The sequence below is a fragment of the Copadichromis virginalis genome, linkage group LG7, assembly GCF_057382275.1.
Source record: "Copadichromis virginalis isolate Kocher_CV1m ecotype Utaka linkage group LG7, C_Virginalis_male_GT1.1, whole genome shotgun sequence".
Lineage (NCBI taxonomy): Eukaryota > Metazoa > Chordata > Actinopteri > Cichliformes > Cichlidae > Copadichromis > Copadichromis virginalis.
Window position 1 is genome coordinate 42,418,416 of NC_140624.1, and position 19,916 is coordinate 42,438,331.

General features: G+C 41.7%; 1 protein-coding gene across 4 annotated transcripts in view; it reads left to right on the forward strand.

Moving 5' to 3' along the window:
- Window positions 1-1,235: 1,235 nt before the first annotated feature.
- The window catches only part of rimbp2a (RIMS binding protein 2a), a 72,074-nt gene continuing 53,393 nt past the window's right edge, over window positions 1,236-19,916 (forward strand). For 3 of the 4 annotated variants that reach the window (XM_085463474.1, XM_085463477.1, XM_085463475.1), the window contains exons 1-3: window positions 1,236-1,527; window positions 3,544-3,687; window positions 18,797-18,943. In XM_085463474.1, the coding sequence (XP_085319600.1) occupies window positions 3,550-3,687; window positions 18,797-18,943 (285 nt within the window). In that variant the 5' untranslated portion in view covers window positions 1,236-1,527; window positions 3,544-3,549. The remainder of the gene's footprint in view (window positions 1,528-3,543; window positions 3,688-18,796; window positions 18,944-19,916) is intronic. The other variant, XM_085463476.1, reaches the window with a different exon arrangement.

A 19,916-nucleotide genomic window follows, 5' to 3' on the forward strand; every position in this document is an offset into this window, starting at 1 on the left:
TTACAGCAGATGAACGGTCTTAAAGTCATTACTGTTGAAAATGGCAAAGCATCCAGCAAAGACATGATACAAAAGCTGAGAGATGCATGTGGCCCTTCAGTTGATGTGTCTAATGTTCATTGAAGTCTCATCAGAAATGGTCTTAGTGGAAGGGTGGCTGTGAAGAAGCCATTCATAATGCAGGGGAGTGGGGAGAAGAAGCTGAAGTATGCCAAATTTCACCTGATCTGGACTAAAAATCAATAGCAAGAAGCATTGAGAATCTATATTTAAAGTTTTTACTTCAAATCCCCATTGTGTCATGACAGAGGTACAATAGTGGGGGTCTATAGGCATGGTTAAAACATGGTAGAGGCGCTGTCATGGTTTGGGGCTGCCGACAGTGGTGTTGGCGATCACGTCAAAATTGATACATTCAGACCTGGATCCTACATGCAAAACCAGCTGGGGAAAGCTGGGAAAAAAAGCACACAATGGAATACTATCAGTCATGAATTGGTCTCCACAGAGCACGAACCTCACATTATTGAAGCAGTGTGGGATCATCTTGACAGAGAATAGAGCAAAAGCCATCCAACATCCAAAGAAGAGATGTGAATTTCCTCAAGAAACCTGGAGAGCTATTCCCGAAAACGACTTAAAGAAAAGAAGAACCCATATGGAAAAGAAATAGTAAAAACATATACGAGTTACTCATGAAAGTGGCCACTTTCTCATTACTTTCATATATTTTTTTAGTAAGTATACAAAACATACAAGTTTCATTATATAATTTTTCAAGGGATCTTATATGTGTTTTCACTCTTGTATGCTTTTCATACAAGTTTCACACAAGACAGATAAAAACCTTATAAGATTTATATATATCTTTTCCATATGGGAAGAAAGCTGCCTTAGAGAGTTTAGGCTGTTTGAAGAATAAATGTTGTCCATATGTTTGAGTTATATACTTTGTTTTTATTTCCATTGTACATGTTTCCTAATTTCTTAGCAAAATATAAAGAAATTAAGGAGTACTCAAAACGTTTGCACAGTTCTGTGTGTCATATCTTAAACCTACATTAAAACATCACAGTTAATTACACTGCAAGGATACAGCCAGGCCTTATCGAGGGTGTTCTCCCCTCATACAGGTGAGGTTAAGGTTTGCCTTAGATGATCTTTTTCCGTCTGCTGTTCATATTTCATGCTCTTGTTAAGTTTGCCATATGGGCACACAGCAGGCCGCCTTGGGTACAAGAGCGCTGTGAGAGAAAGATTCTGAATCATAACTGAATTCTGTTTCAAAAGAACAAGTCATATGAGGGAGAAGCGCTCCAAAAATGTACTGAGACACACGCCACATGCAACAAACCATGGAAGCTACGGAGTCCGCAGTAAATCCCTACAGTTTTGAAGATTAGAAAATCTATTTATAATTTTTGTAGGCTTCGCTTATGGTGAACTACAAGATGGGCATGATACTACCCAGCCAAACACGATCTTTGTGAAGAGGATGAGAGAAGCTGAAGACCATTTGTTAAATGGGTAAGAACTATGAAATACAGTCCTTGCAGAAGTTTTAAAGCATCATAGATGAAGGCGTTTGCAGTTTTTATGATGCAGCATTATATCTATTAGTCCATAATATTTGCAAACACATTTTTTTCAGCTCCTGAACAGTTGTGTACAACGCTAACACTTAACAGCCATTCACAGCTAACTTAATAAAATATAATTTCAAACAATGCAATGAATCCACTTCTAAATTCAGTTTCTAGTTCATTTGTCTTCTTTAAATGAGCTCTTATTACTTGTGTGTAAACAGTGAAGAGCTATTTGCTCAGAAGCAATATGAGCTAAGTACATTGCCTCACCACAGTAATAAACTTAAATCTTTAGAGAAAGGGGATGGTTTTGAATTAAAAAAAAAATACTGTAATGGAATTAATTAAAATAATGGATTTATAGATTATTTAATATATAAATAAAAATGATCAGGCCTGGATAATGTCACTCTCTCTGCCTTTGATAAATCTGCGACAGAGATACTTTGGCTCTCAGAGGTGGTTCATAGAGGTCTTTGAAGGGTGGGATGCTTTGCATAAATCTGTAAGACTCCTGAGCTCTGTGTGCTGCTGCTGTTGTTGTTGTTGTCTGTCCTCCTCCTCCTCCACAATCCCCTGCAAGGAAGTAAAAGCTGTCCAAGGTGAGTCAGCACAGAGAATCTGTTCAAGCATTTGGCCGAGGTTAGAGAAACAATGGAAGAAGAAGAAGAAGAGGCCAGTTATTATTCTTTTTTGTCTTTGGTCATTAGTTTTTAACACAATGGCATTCATTTATTTTAAAAAAGCCACTTTTTGAATGAATGAATCAAAAAGGAAAAGCAAAAAGGAAAAAAAAGAAGGAATCTGATCTTGTTAGTATTAAAAAAACACAAATGAAAAAACAGACAGTCAGACATTGGAGCATTTGTTAGTGTAGATTAGGTAGAGTCCAATAAGTCAAATCCCCTGAGGTGCAAGCATCATTAACCGTCTCTACCCTGCATGTATCTGTGCTCTGTATGGTTAGTGTGAATGCAACACTCCAGTGTGGAAGTCAGTGTCTGTTTGACCAAACGCACAAAGCATGTCAACATAGATGGAGATTTAGTATCAATTAATATGAGCTGTTGTATTTTCCATGCCCCCCTCCACCATACCCTCCACACACTCACACACCCCTTCACTGTGTGTCTGTGCACTAATCCTCTCTTATGTAACCGAATGAAGCTCTCTCTCAGTGATAACACACACGCACACGCACATGGACACACACATGAACATACTAGTCAGTGCTTACATGTATATGTGGACGAACTTGTGCGGGTGGCAACGGAGTTCAACTGGAATAATGATTCATCGTTTAAAAATGTGGCTTTTACTCTCAAGGACTGAATGTGTTTCTCAAAATGAAAAAACAAGTTGCGTGTTGATTTTTTTAATGAAAGAAGATGAAGGATTTGTACAGTAAGTGTCAAAAGCTCTTTATTAGTGCATTAGTGCTTTTGCTCAGCAGCAGACCTTTCGTTTTTAGCTTATGCACTGCAACAATTTGAATTTTGCATTGAGAAAACAATAATTATGAATTATAATGAAATATTTGAAATGCTTTTTGTTCATGATGTACAGTTATTTGTCATTTTAATATCGATCAAACACACTATATGTTATTGTTTGTTTGGAAACATGGTGATTAGATGGATAGGTTTTTGAACTACTAAAGAATGCACATAAATATGCTCTATTTTCAGGTGAAGTTTAGTGAAACTAAAATATAAATCTGAACCAGACACAAACTACAAAGGTAGCTCAAAATCCTTAAGTATTCAACTTTAATAAATGACACCTATTGATGCTGGTCAAAAAGCAATAGTTCTTGATTATTCAATGATGCGTACATGCTTCTCTTTGTATATATGCTGATGGCACTGTTCCAGCATTGCACCGTCAGTGTGTGTGCGTGCAGAATATGAGGTTTGCATCATAGATTCACTATGTAACCTGCAGACTGGTGTTGCAGGTGATAATGCGGGATCACAAGTCCAGTGCTAATGTGGAGAACCTGCTGAGGGAGTCTCAGAGGGAGTTACAGTGGATCCAGAGACAGCTCGCCATGATTGCTGCCAGAAACTTGCACCATCACCACCTGCAGAGCAAGGGCAAGGTAACATCATACTATAGGCCTTAGACACACTACTGCTTTTATAGCTAAGATAAACTTTAGTGTGGAAACATTAGTGTTGACCTTGGTGTAGGATAAATGGCATTTACTAGTAGCTGATAAAATTTTAACTTGTGATTTGAAGTCAGTTTTAAGTAATATTTGGTAGTGATCTTATAAGATAGGATTAAACTGTATAAATTAATATACTCTCACTGGGCATTTCATCAGGTACATCTTGCCAGTATTTGGTCAGATCCTCTTTTGCTGGCTTAAATCTCCACCACATCCTAAAGGTGCTCCCCTGAACTGAGATCTGGTGACTGTAGATACAGTGAACTTACTGCCATGTTGCAGTGCAAACTTTTAACTGTGCAGACTTTATTCAGACAGTAAGCCATGCATTCAATGTTAAAATGTTAAATGCCTACATGGGAGTCTTCATTTATTGCGAGCACTGAGATTTGAGTGCAAAGAGTTGCATCTCTTGATTATCTTGTCACTGCTTACATCTCTTTCTTTTTGTGCTTTATTTGATCCCAACAAATGTACACCTGTCAGCAACATTAAAACAATTGTAAAGGTTTTAACAGCAGCAGACATACTACTGTGTGATTCGGGCACTTTGAATTGAATCCCCTTGTCCTAAAGAAAAATTATTGATCTATCAGGTAAACCACTTGTCCTCTAGAGGATCACTGGTGATTGTCACGGTCTGCAGAGACAGGCCGTGCGGTGGTGTGTGTGATGGACCCAGGTGCATACACAAGTGAGTAGACGGGAGTGGACTTAACAGAAAGCGAGCCTTTATTATGGCTGAAGACAAAGTGCACAACCAAAGCAGGGATGGCGTGACTAGACTATAACTAAACTGGGAAAACTAATACTGCGACAAACTAAGAAAACTCAGACTATGATGATCACTGCAAGGACTGACCGTGAAAACATGGAGGTGAGAACACAGACGACGCGACACAGACTGTACGAAACACAGAGACTAAAAACACATGAGGGATGATCAGGGGAAGTGGATGCACACGGGGAACACAGGTGACACTGATAATCATAACAAGACACGGCAGGAGTGAACGTAACACTGATGGGAGATGGGCAAAGTAAAGCAGGAAGTACACAGAGGTTCAAACAGGAGGAGAGAGAGCACGGGGAGAACGCAGACATAACGGGCTGGGGAAAACATAGAATAAAGCACAAAGAGAGACGAGGGCTCATAAATACACAGAGGGGCACACAGGGGGTAAGAGTCACGAAGGGAAAACACATAAGGAACAACGTAACAGATCAACCCAGGAAGCATGGCCTAAATAAAGAACAAAATACAAAAATACATGAAAACTAAGAATACTGGGCCCACATGGCCCAGGACCATGACAGTGATTCTAAGTCACTGACAATTATGTCTCAGAGAAGACAGCATGCTTCTGAAAACACAATGGCACAAACCTGCCATTCTCATCTCCAGCTCCATATTTTTATATGTCCACACACACACACACACACACACACACACACACACACACACACACACACACACACACACACACACGCACACACACACACACACGTGTGTGATCAAATCAAATCAAATCACTTTTATTGTCACATATATATTATAGTATAGTATACTGGTACCACTGGTACAGTACATGCGAGTGGTGTGATGTGTGTGTGTTTCCATATATATTTGGAAACACACACACATATATATATATATATATATATATATGTGTGTGTGTGTGTGTGTGTGTGTGTGTGTGTGTGTGTGTGTGTGTGTGACAGGAGATAATGATAATGAAAAGCATAATTACCCTGTTTTGAAGTACTTGAATTACAGTTTGCCTTCAGTTATTTGCATATTTAAAGGAGCCAGTCTGTCCAATCCAGTTTCCATCTTTTCCTCATTCCCAGCCTCACAGGGCGTCATGTCATGGCTGGAAACCAGTTCACTGCAAGAGTAAATGTGCCTACAGTAAAGATGAGAACAGACAGCAAGCACGTGTTGCTAAGCAACAGCGTGGAGCAGTGCGTACATCCCACTTTCACCTCTCCTTCCTGTCTTTCTGTCCTGTCCTCTGTCCCATGTGTCTCTTTCATTCTGTCCTCCCCTCCGTACTCTTTGCTCTGTCCCAGCTAAACCGAGAACTAGTACTACATAATACATTGAGTGCCTGGTGCTGATGTAACCTCACTAAAACCTAATTTAATTTGAGCCCTCTCTCAGGGATTTAGAGGAGGTGAAAAGAGCAAATAGGATGCAAGGTAGGACTGGGACCAGGAACATGACAGTGTAGATTTTAATCCTAGAGAAAAGTTCCAAACCTTAAAATGCTATAGGTAGACATGGATGAAACAGAGTGGAGTCGAGGGTATAGTCTGAGTTTTTAACAAGGTGTTGATTCTGAGGCATAAAGGTCTACTTCTGTATTGTTTGTTTGTAGAAGTGGCTACTTCCAAATAAAGTCTGACTACTTGGAAGTCAGACTTTCTTGTAATGTTTTAAGTTGTCTTGAGCAATAGTTCTCAAGGTTTTATGAAGGTCTTTCAAAGTTTCTGTTTGGACATAGGAGGCTTTTTCTCTCATTTACAGCCCACTTCTTGTACTTGACCAGTGTTAGGGGTTTTTGTCTTTGTTTGTTAAGCCACTTAACACTGACTTATGAATCATTCAAGCATAAAAAGGGACCTATCTCAAGGGATGAACCAGTGATATGGCTACAGATAACAAACATTTTAGCAAAAAAATGATTTCTCTTGTTACAGACCCCCTTTCTTTCTTCCCATTTCTTTATCTAAATCTGTGAGAAATGCCAAAGATAACAGTTTGGCTGTAAAGAAGCCTTTCTGAACAAAGGGAAGCAGGGAGAAAAGGCTGAGGCATGCAAAATTACATAAGAACACACAGAGTCATGAATCCAGATTTTACAGTTTTTTCTGATGGCTTGAGCACATTTTTTGTAACTATTGGCTATTTTTGCAAAACTCTACACACAAATAAGAAAACCTGTCACCCAATCAGCAAAACATTGTAGTTTTCTTGTAAAAGCGAATAACCCTTGCTTAACTCTCCACACCTTTGTAAAAATTGTATTTTTGTATCCAACAGTTAACACAAGCCATCATATTAATAAGCACACAATGCACCAACTACACACTGATGGTATCAATAAAAAACACATCTGGCTTTTGCTTTCTCTGTGCACAAGGTAGGCTATGTCAGTTTGAGCTCATACTTTTGTCATAGATCCGTAAGCATAGAGGGATCCAAACTTCAAGTACTGGTGTTTACAGTTTTTTCTGATTGCTTAAGCACATTTTTTGTAACTATTGGCTAATTTTGCAAAACTCTTCACACAAATAAGAAAACCTGTCACCCAATCATCAAAACATTGTAGTTCTCTTGCAAAAGCAAACACAGCTAGATTAACTCTTCACACCTTCGTAAAAATGGTGTTTCCGTATCAAACAGTTAACACAAGCCATCATCTACTAAGCACACAATGCGCCAACTGCACACTGATGGTATGAATACAAAACACATCTGGCTTTTGCTTTCTCTGTGCACAAGGTAGGCTATGTCAGTTTGAGCTCATACTTCTGTCATAGATCCATAAGCATAGAGGGATCCAAACTTCAAGTACTGGTGTTTATTCAAACACATCAAAACAAACACAAGTGTTTATTTCCAAGTATAGGATTATTTGCAATCGCCATAATGACTATATGGGTTACTTGGTCTGCAGTGAACATGCTTCCTCTGCCCCCAGCATCTGGTCATCTAGCAATTCTGTAAAGTAACAATTTCAGTATTTTTACATCAATGGTATTGGTGTGTTTCTCATTGGCATATGGCAGTGCTACAAATCTTTGTGCGAAGTGACTGTGCTAACCGATTCTCATTTCAAATGTCCTTATGGTACTTGCTACAGTGTAGCGGCTCGAGTTAGGCTGGACCCGTTGGCCAGCTACCCTCAGGGTCATTCCACGGTTGATTACATGGTCCACTATTGTAGCTCTGATGTCATCAGCAATTCTATTTCTTACTCTTCCTACCCTTCCTCTCCCCCCTCCTCATCTTCCTCTCCCCCCTCCTCGTCTTCCTCTTGCTCCTCCTTGTCCTTGTCGTCCTCTTCATCCTACTTCTCCACGTCCTCTTCCTCGGCCTCCTCTACTTCTCACTCTTTCTGCTCCCTCCATTGTACTCCGCACACACACCTTACCTGTATTATAGTGCTTAGGCTGATTGCAAAGTGAACTAATTATCTAAAAAAGTTTTCACATGTGACAGTGTGCCAGACAGTTGGCAAAATAGTGTAAATAATGGCCTTAAATGTGTATAATAATAATGGATTGGATTTATATAGCGCTTTTCAAGGCACCCAAAGCGCTTTACAATACCATTATTCATTCACTCTCGCATTCACACACTGGTGGAGGCAAGCTACAGTTGTAGCCACAGCTGCCCTGGGACAGACTGACAGAAGCGAGGCTGCCATATCGCGCCATCGGCCCCTCTGGCCAACATTAGTAGGCGGTAGGGTAAAGTGTCTTGCCCAAGGACACAACGACCAGGACAGAGAGCCCAGGGATCGAACCGGCGACCTTCTGGTTACAGATATGCTTCCCAACCCCCTGAGCCACGGTTGTATAGTATAGCTTAGCTTTGCTAGGAGTGCGTTGATCATTTGGAAATTGAGTGTAAAGCAGTGAGTTGTGTTTATAGTTCTGCAAAAAGAGTGCTGTGCAGTGGATTGTAGCTACAGGTTTGCAAAGTGTGTGTTACAAAATGGCAAACTGAGTGCAAAGCAGTGTTTGTGCTTTTAGTTTTGCAAACTCAGTGAGTGGTTTTGCTATAAGTATTAATAGTTTTAGAAATTGTGCTATAAGAATCACAGTTAGGGTTTAAGCATTCAGTAAAAACTGTAAATCTAAGGTTTTAATCTTTATTGATATGTGCAGAGGACGTCAGGAGAGAACTACAACAGTGAGTGTCTATCTGTAACATATGGCGGATGCTCTACCATGGTTTGGGACTGCTTTTCAGCTTGGAGATCTTGTTAAAATTGATGGAATTATTGATATAGGAAAGTACCATCAAATTTTGATCCATCATGTAATACCTGTCTTGAAAGCATCTCATTGTTAATGGCTTCATTTTTCAGCGTTACAGTATTCCCAAACACATACCTAATGCAGTAAAAGCATACCTGGATATAAAAACATACAGAACACTATGAGTGATGGATGGGCCTCCTGAGAGCGCAGACCTCAGCATTATTGAAGCATCTCGACAGATAAAGGAGCAGAAACAAACTAAAACAACCAACTTAACACAAAAACAAACAAAAAACACCCAAAGAACAACTTTAAATGAAGTTCAAGAAGCAGGAGGAACTATATAATCTTATGACTGCTTGAAGATATCACAGGAAAGCTCTCCTAAGAGAGTTCAGACTGTCTTGAAGAATAATCAGAATCAGAATACTTTATTAATCCCGAAGGAAATTATAGGTTACAGGATGCAGCACTCTAATGGCGGATGCGCACTTACAAAGGAACCTAAATACTGAATATTGACTTTCAAGCTCATTAGAATGGTACAAACTCTGTTTTTGCCTTATATAATGCATTTCCATGTGAGTTTCCACACACCTTTCAATAAATTGCTGCACATATTTCCCATTTTCCTACAACATTATAAAGAAATGTGGGGTGGCTCAGTACTTTTACACAGTGTTGTATGTTTCAGCAAAAACTCTTCATTTCTGGAAACATGTACGTATCAAGTGAGAAAAGCAGACATCATTATCTAACATCAAGATTATCTAAGATTATTTAGCAAATTACAGAAGACAACTTCTGAACTCAAAATATGAGCCTCACTTCACCTGCGAGGTCAGGTGAAGTGGACGATGTATGATGTAATGCCGTGCATGCCCCTCCAACACATCCCTCCTTTTTTCGCGTGCGTGACGTTGATGTTTGGTCAATTGAACACATCCTTTGGATGACAGACGTAGTAAGAGAGAAAGGTACTGACACCAGTAGAAAGGTGGAGGTGGGGGGTGTTTGGCAGCGATGGTGAGAGGGTGCAGGAACTGTTTGGGTGCCAGGAAGGTGGCACTGTTTTTGGTCTCGCTGTTAAGGTGATAATCCAGGCCAGCCACGGGTGTGTGTGGACTAGGCAAGCTGTTGAAGCTGCAGCACGCACACAGATGCACTAAGACCCCGACACACACACACACACACACACACACACACACACACACACACACACACACACACACACACACACACACACACACACACACGTGGGTTACGCACAGTGACGTGTCGCCTGCGCCTCCGCTGCCGGTCCGTGGTGTGACGGGAAGAAAAGAGAGACAATTCGGGACAAAAAAGATACTGCGTTTGCAGTAGGGACAGTGTTATTACCGTGGGTCTCTTTGCAAAACCACTGCACGCTAGCATCACTGTGAAAACCTCTCTAAAATAAATAAATAAATAAATGAACAAATAAATAAGTAACTGTATTAAAAATATAAACGGTTCTTCCTCAAAGGAGCAGTGGGCGAATTGTTTCTCTGAAAATCTTGGCTGGATTTCTTCCTTTGCTTCGTCCTTTCTTTCTTTGTTTTTGATCATATGTATCCACCTCAGGCATCAGGCAGCACGGATGCAAGTGTTTCACTTCCTCACCAGATGGCGACATGACAATAAATTTAAATTCCCCCTAGTCAAAAAAAAAAAGATTACCTTCGGGGTATCCTGGCAGCTCGGTTGGCTGAGCACACGCCACTTAACCACAGTGCCCTTGGTTCAAGTCCAGCCACCACATGCTGCCTCCCTAATCTATTCTACTGTGTCCCTTTAGCGGGAGTCATCAAACAAAGCAGCAATCCACAGACGTCCCAGAAAATGTGATTCTTATTAAGCAGACTCTTGAAAGCACGCAGCATTTGTCTGCGTGCTGATAAAGTTGGTAGCTATTAATTGCTGGAAAATGGGAGTGAAGCTTAACTGTGAGGGGTATAAAGAAGTAAAAAGCCCGTATTACATAATCATATGCTGTAATATCTTAATAGCTACCCACATTATCTGCTTTGGTTAATAAACAGTTCCCCCAGCCTCCAGTTGTTCATTAGTTTTAAATGGATAATGCACTCACTGTGCGTCCATCACCGCTGTTGTCACCGGTATTGTGCAGAAATTAAGCTCCCTGTATTTTTAGGTTTCTGCTGCTTGCCTTCATAGCCTTTAATGAATGTTATTTTGCTATTTTTATTTCCCAGAAATGTGTTCTTGTGCTGTACCATATTGAACATTTTGGCATAGATTACATACCAAGTAAATGCTGGGCCAATATTGTTGATACCGATACTTTTATCTGATAAAGGAAGCTTATGTAGAGTAGAGAGCAGTGCCTCAGTGTTTATGAGATTAATCATCATCAATTGAGAAATTCTTAACACATTTTAATAACCACTAAATCAGTGAGATTTTCAGTTTCCAAAATACTTAGTTAACACAATACACACCTTTCAGCTTTTCATTATTTAACACAAATCAGTGGCCCTCATACTAAACGTGGAGGATAGAAAGAAAGTATCTATCCTGTCACACTAATATCGACCCAATACCAATACCAGTGTTGGTATCAATGCAATAAATATTTGCGTCATTCACCTGCCTACCTTTTTTAGTGCGCTGCTCCTTGGCACTTCATCAGAAAATTATGAACACGGCTCTGTGAAATATGTCATGGAAATTAAGTATAGCAGTCAGTAAGCTCTACAAATCCCTTTGTAGCAGTTACCTGCTTTACAGACTTGCCTTTGAGCAGTACACACACTACAGCACTCCACAGCTGTGACCTTTACCGATTGCAAACACAAAAAAGGAATATATCCCTTAGATGGAAGTAAAAAACAAACAAAACAAAATTAAAAAGACTCTCGACGGAACATATAAAATCTGAAGTGAAAGTATCTTACATTGTGGGTCACTGAAATCAACAAAGACACACACAACAGCAATATAAACCAACCACACTGCACACAGGTAAGAACCTTGGCCAGTGCATTAAATCAGACTGGAGGCATACACTTCCTCTGAAAGTGGAGTATTGCTGTATTCCCAAAGGTTGTCACGCAGGCGGAGACTGCATGAGTGGAAGTAAAACAGACTGGTTTTATGGGGAACAGGCAGATTTTACTACTTCAGAGCAACTTATGAGATGCTGTGGCAGATTTATACAAACACGAGTAAATTATTATTACTATTTATGTAAAATCATAATATTAAATACAAAAGAAAATTCTCAGATGGTAAAAATCTTATGTATACTGCTGCAAGGTCTTCTCGCTGATTGTTTCTGAGACTGTATTGCGTCTGAATTTTCTCAACTAATTAATTCATCTCATCCCTCTGCCCTCAGTCTGCCGATTTATATGGTATTAATATTGGTAATATTTTCTGTTGTCTTATGGTTATCCATAGCTTGTGCAGAATATTGGATGTACAGCACTGTGCAAAAATCTTGAGCCACCCCTCAGGAGCTGGATTTTCTTGTAATTTTTATTTGTGCTCTTGACCAACAGTTCTCCAGGCCTTTTAAAGATCTGTTAAAGTTTTACTTTGGACATTGGTGGCCTAAATCAAGAGATCAAGGTGAATTGTTAGCTACACCTATACCTTTTACCTAGTCACACATCTGAGTCACTCCTAGTAACCCAGGAGTGACTCAGATGTGTTTTATGGAAAAACATTTTGCCTTTTGCTCATTCTCTCTGAATTAAAGGCAGAGAATGGATAAAATACCAGATTAGCATCTGGACTTTTTATAATCTTCCTTTAATTGCGCCTTTTCTGGCTCACACTTAGAAGCAAATGCTGTTGGTATTTCCTGTGACCCCAGTGTGCATGAGTGTGCCATTATTCTAAACTCTGACGTAACTGCTGTCAGAGCAGCTTTGCCAGCTTTCTCAGTACAAGGATGACGACTCCTGTGTGGACGGCACAATTGGGCCCTGCCAGACAGGGACTGGTTACAGTGCTTAGATGCACCAAACTCTGTTAAATTAGGAGTCTGATTGTATGGTATCATGTCTCCCTTGGATGTCTTAACTGCCTGTGATTAGAGTTTATGTGTTTGCTCCAGAGTCCAGTCACCCAGATGCTAAAATGTCCAAAATATTTTAAATGAAGCTGAGAAAATATTTTCATTTTGTTGTCAAGTCACTAAAGAGGTTACCTGCCTTTAGCCATATATATTTTTTAGCATGTTAAATCTGGAAACCAGTGGTTCTGTGGTAAATGACTCACAAAATCAGCTCTCATAGGGACGTCAATATGGCCTAATATCTTGCTCTGAACAGCCTGACAGAATGTGTTAGTCTGTCTGTCTGTTTGGAAAACCAACAGCACTGGTTGGCAGGTCCATCTCTCTGTCTGTTCTTGGAAAGATCACCATATTACACTGGTGGATATATGTGTAGGCTCGACTGCTTAGCGGGTCTGGTGTATTAACAGGTGGATCTGGCTGTCTTTCTGTCTACTTGGCACTTCCATCGTACTGGCTTCAGAAGCTTACGCTCTGTGGGTAAACTGTCATCTTGTCTGCAACTTTGTTTTTTCATATGTGCTTTGTGGAGTGTGATGGTTTGGCTTTCCATCAAGGGGATCTGGTTATTGTTTGTATGTGTGCGAGTGTGTGAATTGTTTTGTGTGCCAAAATACCAACTGTTCTGGTAACAAGCAAATTGATATATTAGAATAATATAAACTGAAGTGAGAGCCATCTGTTGGTTGGTCTGTCAGAGATTGGTAAAAAGAAATAATGCTTGATGAGAACAGTGGGCTGACAATTTGACCACAGCTTTAAAGTTCCTTGAGATGGGTTTAGTAACTTAAAAAAAAATTAGATGAAAAGCTAGTATAGGGAGGGAAAAGACAAAAGAGAACAGACTTCAAAGTAATGCAGGCAAAAGCTTTCCTTTGTTTGAGGTGCTAATGTGGTAATACTTGTGTGTCTGGGCAGGCTAAGTGTGCTTTTTCAGGAGGCAAATATGAAAGACTAATGCTTTTTCGGGCATTTCAGATTATACTTCTCTAACATTTTCCTGTAATACTTAAAGTAAGCAGAGTGTAGCACAGCACCAAATCTTTCTTTAGCCTTACGTACAGGGGAATGTTCTGTATATATATCAGAGCAAAATGCATCCTTCTATCTTCGGGGTTGTGTTTAATTCCAGGAGGCACAAATACATTTTTACTGTATCTTAAATCAGATTTTCTCTCACTTCAGCAAAAAAGCTGCCTAATACCTCTGCTATCTACAGTCCCTCTGGTAGCTCCAGCGTGATTGGAAACTTTGAAAAAAGACAGACAGCATAGCAGTTCTATTCCAAAACACGACAGCTATGAATGGAAAAGTGCCACCAAACTGCTCCGATGGATGTCTTTCATGAAAGAAGACTAACTCAGCAGCACAAGGGATGCTTCCAGCCTGCCTGTTGCAGATATGCACTACATTTCCACTGAGAATTTAAGCAAGTGAAATTTTGGATTTTAAAGGCTTTTTTATGCCATCAAGAAAATGTTAAAAAAAATACACTGATGTGCAGACTGAGCTGCAGCAGCTTCATTATCAGACCCACTAATCCCTTTCCTGTCACTGACCATATGGGACTGAAGCAGTAGACTGTTGTAAGAAACACTGTCAATATGGCTTCTCTTTACTGTATATTAATCATGCGAATTGGTTGGTTAAGTAACTTGAATAAAGTGCCAGATGATTTTATGCAGATAATGGTTGCCTTACGTTTCCTGTTAGGTCACCATGAGGTTGCCAGGTTTTGTAGTGAAATATCTCTAGTAAATGTGGCACTGATATCCACATTAATAATATAATGTGATTGTGTGTTTAAATATTATTACAAGGGTGATGACTCCTGTGTGGACAACAGATTGTTTTATACACACTGGAGGATTTCATGACAAAACTTGTCCGCTGCACATCTTCCATGAGATCCACCTGAATTTCACTTTTAAGGTTTTGGGTAATTGCCATTAGACGATAATAGACAGACACTTTCATGTTTCCCTGTGGATAATATGTTTGCTAATATGCACAGGGTCACATTTGATTTAGTTTTTTGGTTTAGGACAGAGGTATCAAACATAAATCCAGGGGGCCAGAATTAGCCTGGCAAAGACTCCAATCGGGACCACTGGATGGCTCTGGAAAATGTGAAATGTGAAGGAGTGCATAGATTTCTAAACTTTTTATAGCTTTTCCCATCGATAAATACTACAGCAAAGTAATTATGTAACAGATAAACAATTAAATGACAGAAAGTTCCTGTTTTTCACTATCTAATATATATATATATATATATATATATATATATATATATATATATATATATAAAAACAAAACACCCAGCATGCCCCTGCGGGCGGTTTTATCCTTCAAGCTTGGGTCCTCTACCAGAGGCCTGGGAGCTTGAGGGTCCTGCGCAGTATCTTAGCTGTTCCCAGGATTGCGCTCTTCTGGACAGAGATCTCCGGTGTTATTCCCGGGATCTGCTGGAGCCACTCGCCTAGCTTGGGAGTCACCGCACCTAGTGCTCCGATTACCACGGGGACCACCGTTACCTTCACCCTCCACATCCTCTCGAGCTCTTCTCTGAGCCCTTGGTATTTCTCCAGCTTCTCGTGTTCCTTCTTCCTGATATTGCTGTCATTCGGAACCGCTACATCGATCACTACGGCCGTCTTCTTCTGTTTGTCTACCACCACTATGTCCGGTTGGTTAGCCACCACCATTTTGTCCGTCTGTATCTGGACAAATATTTATGTATACATATATATATATATATATATATATATATATATATATATATGCGCGAGAGGAACTGACCTGAAAAATAGGATCATGGCCAAGCTTGAAACCTGGATCCCCCGTATCTGGTTACCAAGATTATGGGAAGTACCTTCAGAAGGTCTGCTAGATGATGTTAATGCAGCACTACGGACGATACCTACAACCACGATTACCGACGCTAACAAGCTGATCTACAATACAGCAACAGCGATCAGTGAGATACTTGGCTACAAGTTGAACAGCCACAAGGGCAGTACCCTCCATGGAGAAGGAGGCTAGAGGGCAAGATCAAAGTAGCACGGAGGGAGGTTAGCCAACTAACGGAGTTGCAGAAAGGTGCGACAAATAAGGTGCCTAAGAAATACAGCAAGCTGTCCATACCTGAGGCCTTGGAAACTGCCAAGCAAAGACTCACAGCCTTGGCCAGCCGCTTGAGGAGGTACACCAGAGAGATAGAAGGCAGGAGAATAAACCAGCTGTTCTCCACAGAACCAGCAAAGGTGTACTCTCAGTGGCAAGGGAACAATAAGAGATAAGCATCACCAAGGCTGGAGACGGAGCAATACTGGAAGAGCATATGGGAGAAGGACACAACCCATAACGGCAATGCTTAGTGGCTAGTGGATCTGAGGGCAGACCACAGCGACCTCCCTGAACAGGGTCCAGTAACCATCACAGTGGCAGATATCCAAGAAAGGGTCTCCAGTATGAAGAGTTGGACAGCACCAGGGCCCGACATGGTTCACGCCTACTGGCTAAAGAAGCTGACTGCACTCCACGAGCGTCTGGCAGCACAAATGAACCAGCTGCTAGTTAACGAGAGACACCCGGAATGGCTAACCGAAGGTCGGACGGTCCTGATCCCCAAGGACCCCAAGAAGGGACCGGTCCCATCCAACTACCGACCAATAACCTGCCTCAGTACCACATGGAAGCTCCTGTCAGGCATCATATCGGCTAAGATGAACAGGCACATGGGTCAATACATGAGTGGGGCACAGAAAGGGATTGGCAAGAATACCAGAGGCGCAAAACACCAGCTACTGGTAGACAGAACAGTCAGCCGAGACTGCAAGACCAGACTGACCAACCTGTGTACTGCCTGGATTGATTACAAGAAGGCCTATGACTCAATGCCCCACAGCTGGATACTGGAATGCCTAGAATTGTACAAGATCAATGGGACCCTAAGAGCCTTCATCGGGAACTCAATGGGGATGTGGCGTACAACACTAGAGGCCAACTCCAAGCCCATAGCACAAGTCACTATCAAGTGCGGGATCTACCAAGGAGATGCTCTGTCCCCACTGCTGTTCTGCATAGGCCTGAACCCCCTCAGTGAGATCATTAACAAGACTGGCTACGGATACCGACTACGGAATGGAGCAGTTGTCAGCCACCTCCTGTACATGGATGACATCAAGCTGTATGCCAGGAGTGAAGGAGACATCGATTCACTGATCCACACTACCAGGCTATACAGCAATGACATTGGAATGTCGTTCGGACTAGAGAAGTGTAGTCGGATGGTAACAAAGAGAGGGAAGGTAGTCAGAACTGAGGGGATTGAACTACCAGAAGGCAACATTGCAGACATAGAGGACAGTTACAAGTACCTGGGGATCCCGCAGGCAAATGGGAACCATGAAGAGGCCGCTAGAAAAGCTGCAACCACCAAGTACCTGCAGAGGGTCAGGCAAGTCCTGAGGAGTCAGCTGAATGGTAAGAACAAGATCCGGGCCATCAACACGTACGCCCTGCCCGTGATCAGGTACCCTGCTGGGGTAATAGGCTGGCCAAAGGAGGAGATAGAAGCCACTGACATCAAGACAAGAAAGCTCCGTACCATGCATGGAGGGTTTCACCCCAAGTCCAACACCCTGAGGCTGTACACTAAGCGGAAGGAAGGGGGCCGGGGACTGGTGAGTGTCAGCACCACAGTCCAGGATGAGACAACGAACATCCAAGAATACATTGGGAAGATGGCCCCAACTGACCGAGTGCTCAGTGAATACCTCAGGCAGCAGAAACCCAAGAAAGAGGAGGGAAACGAGGAACCATCATGGAAGGACAGGGCCCTGCACGGTATGTACCACCGGCAGATAGAGGAGGTGGCTGATATCCAGAAATCCTACCAGTGGCTGGACAAAGCTGGACTGAAAGACAGCACAGAGGCACTAATCATGGCAGCACAAGAACAAGCTCTGAGCACAAGATCCATAGAGGCTGGGGTCTATCACACCAGGCAAGACCCCAGGTGCAGGCTGTGTAAAGATGCCCCAGAGACAATCCAGCACATAACAGCAGGGTGCAAGATGCTAGCAGGCAAGGCATACATGGAACGCCATAACCAAGTGGCCGGCATAGTGTACAGGAACATCTGTGCCGAGTATAACCTGGAAGTCCCGAGGTCAAAATGGGAGATGCCCCCAAGGGTGGTGGAGAATGACCGAGCTAAGATCCTGTGGGACTTCCAGATACAGACGGACAAAATGGTGGTGGCTAACCAACCGGACATAGTGGTGGTAGACAAACAGAAGAAGACGGCCGTAGTGATCGATGTAGCGGTTCTGAATGACAGCAATATCAGGAAGAAGGAACACGAGAAGCTGGAGAAATACCAAGGGCTCAGCTCAGAGAAGAGCTCGAGAGGATGTGGAGGGTGAAGGTAACGGTGGTCCCCGTGGTAATCGGAGCACTAGGTGCGGTGACTCCCAAGCTAGGCGAGTGGCTCCAGCAGATCCCGGGAACAACATCGGAGATCTCTGTCCAGAAGAGCGCAATCCTGGGAACAGCTAAGATACTACGCAGGACCCTCAAGCTCCCAGGCCTCTGGTAGAGGACCCGAGCTTGAAGGATAAACCGCCCGCAGGGGCATGCTGGGTGTTTTTATATATATGTATATGTATATATATAGGTTGTTGGTGTCATGGAATACACATTTATCCTAACAACCAGTGGTGCCTGGGGCTGACCAACTGGTCCCAGTCTGCCTGAGGCTTTAAACCTCTAAACCTGCATGGCATCATATGAACATGATCACTTGTAACATCTTAGCAGCAGGATAATGTTGGTCTTGAAGGACTGCTTCACAGAAGTGTTAGCCTGGCTCTACCAGCACTATTACAGCTACTACTAAAATGATATTGTATTTAATAATACAGGAATGTTCAACACTGGTTATTCTTATCTTTATTATTTGTCTTGCAGTCCAGATATGATGTTTCATCTCAGCAAGCTACAGGCCACTCCACTGTCTACCACGCAAGCCGCTTTCGACTGCTGGAGGAGAGAAACCGAGCTCTAAAGCTTGAAGTAACCACACTTCGCCAGGAGAAACAGCAGTATAAGAAAGTGGTATGCTTGCTACTTTATGAACCCCAGTTATGTCATTTTCCACAGACATAATTTTTGACACATAATTTCTACATTTGTCTGTCTCTTCTGACAGCGAACGCAGTCATATTTCAAATGATATATATTCTTTTGGCTTGGATATACCAGATGAAATATTACTAAAGGAGCACAGTAGGCTAGCATAATTCAGTGCAAAACAGATAGGCGGGTGGTTGGGTGTGTGTTGTAGATGCGAGTGCCAGTTTGCACTCTGCCTTCATGCATGTATTTGTGTAGTGAAGTCAAGTTAGTGAAGTTGTCTTTTGGAGGCCTCCACCAGGTGGTCCCAGATGGCAAGGTGTTTGAGCTGTTGTCTTGGCAACATGCCCATTAGCAGGAGCGCTGACACACTGACAGAGGGGAACTGACAGAGCGTAGTGGCTGCTGCTGCTATGAGCGGCAATCGTTTGAAATCAGTTCGAGAGTGAAATCTGCAAGCTCCGTTCCTCCTTTGCAGCCTTTTGATTTGTTTTATTTGAATGTGTTTTTCAAGTTAAAATAATAACATCAATTACATAATTTCATATTTGAAAATTTGCCACAACCTGCTGTTAAAGGTTGTGGCCACGATCGAATTGAGACATCTTCTGACAGTTCCTTCCAGACAAAAATTATTAAAGCTAGATACTGTACAAATGACAAAATAACCAAACTTTCTGTCTCCCATCAGTCTTTCTTCCACTGAGAAGTAACATTCTATGTAAAACTTTCTGATAAACTGCTCTCTCTATGTAAACAGAAAACCGTCAAAGCAAAACTTGTCTTTTATTTTTTTTCCCTCCCTAACATTCAAAGTAACCACAACATAAAGCAGTAATGTTGTGTAATTTTGTGTGTGCGTGCTATTTTTAAATACGGGAGATACTGTTAGGAGGCAATCCAGCTGGGTGCCTGACAATCTTTTTGGTGTTGCTGCTGATAGCTTCACTCACAC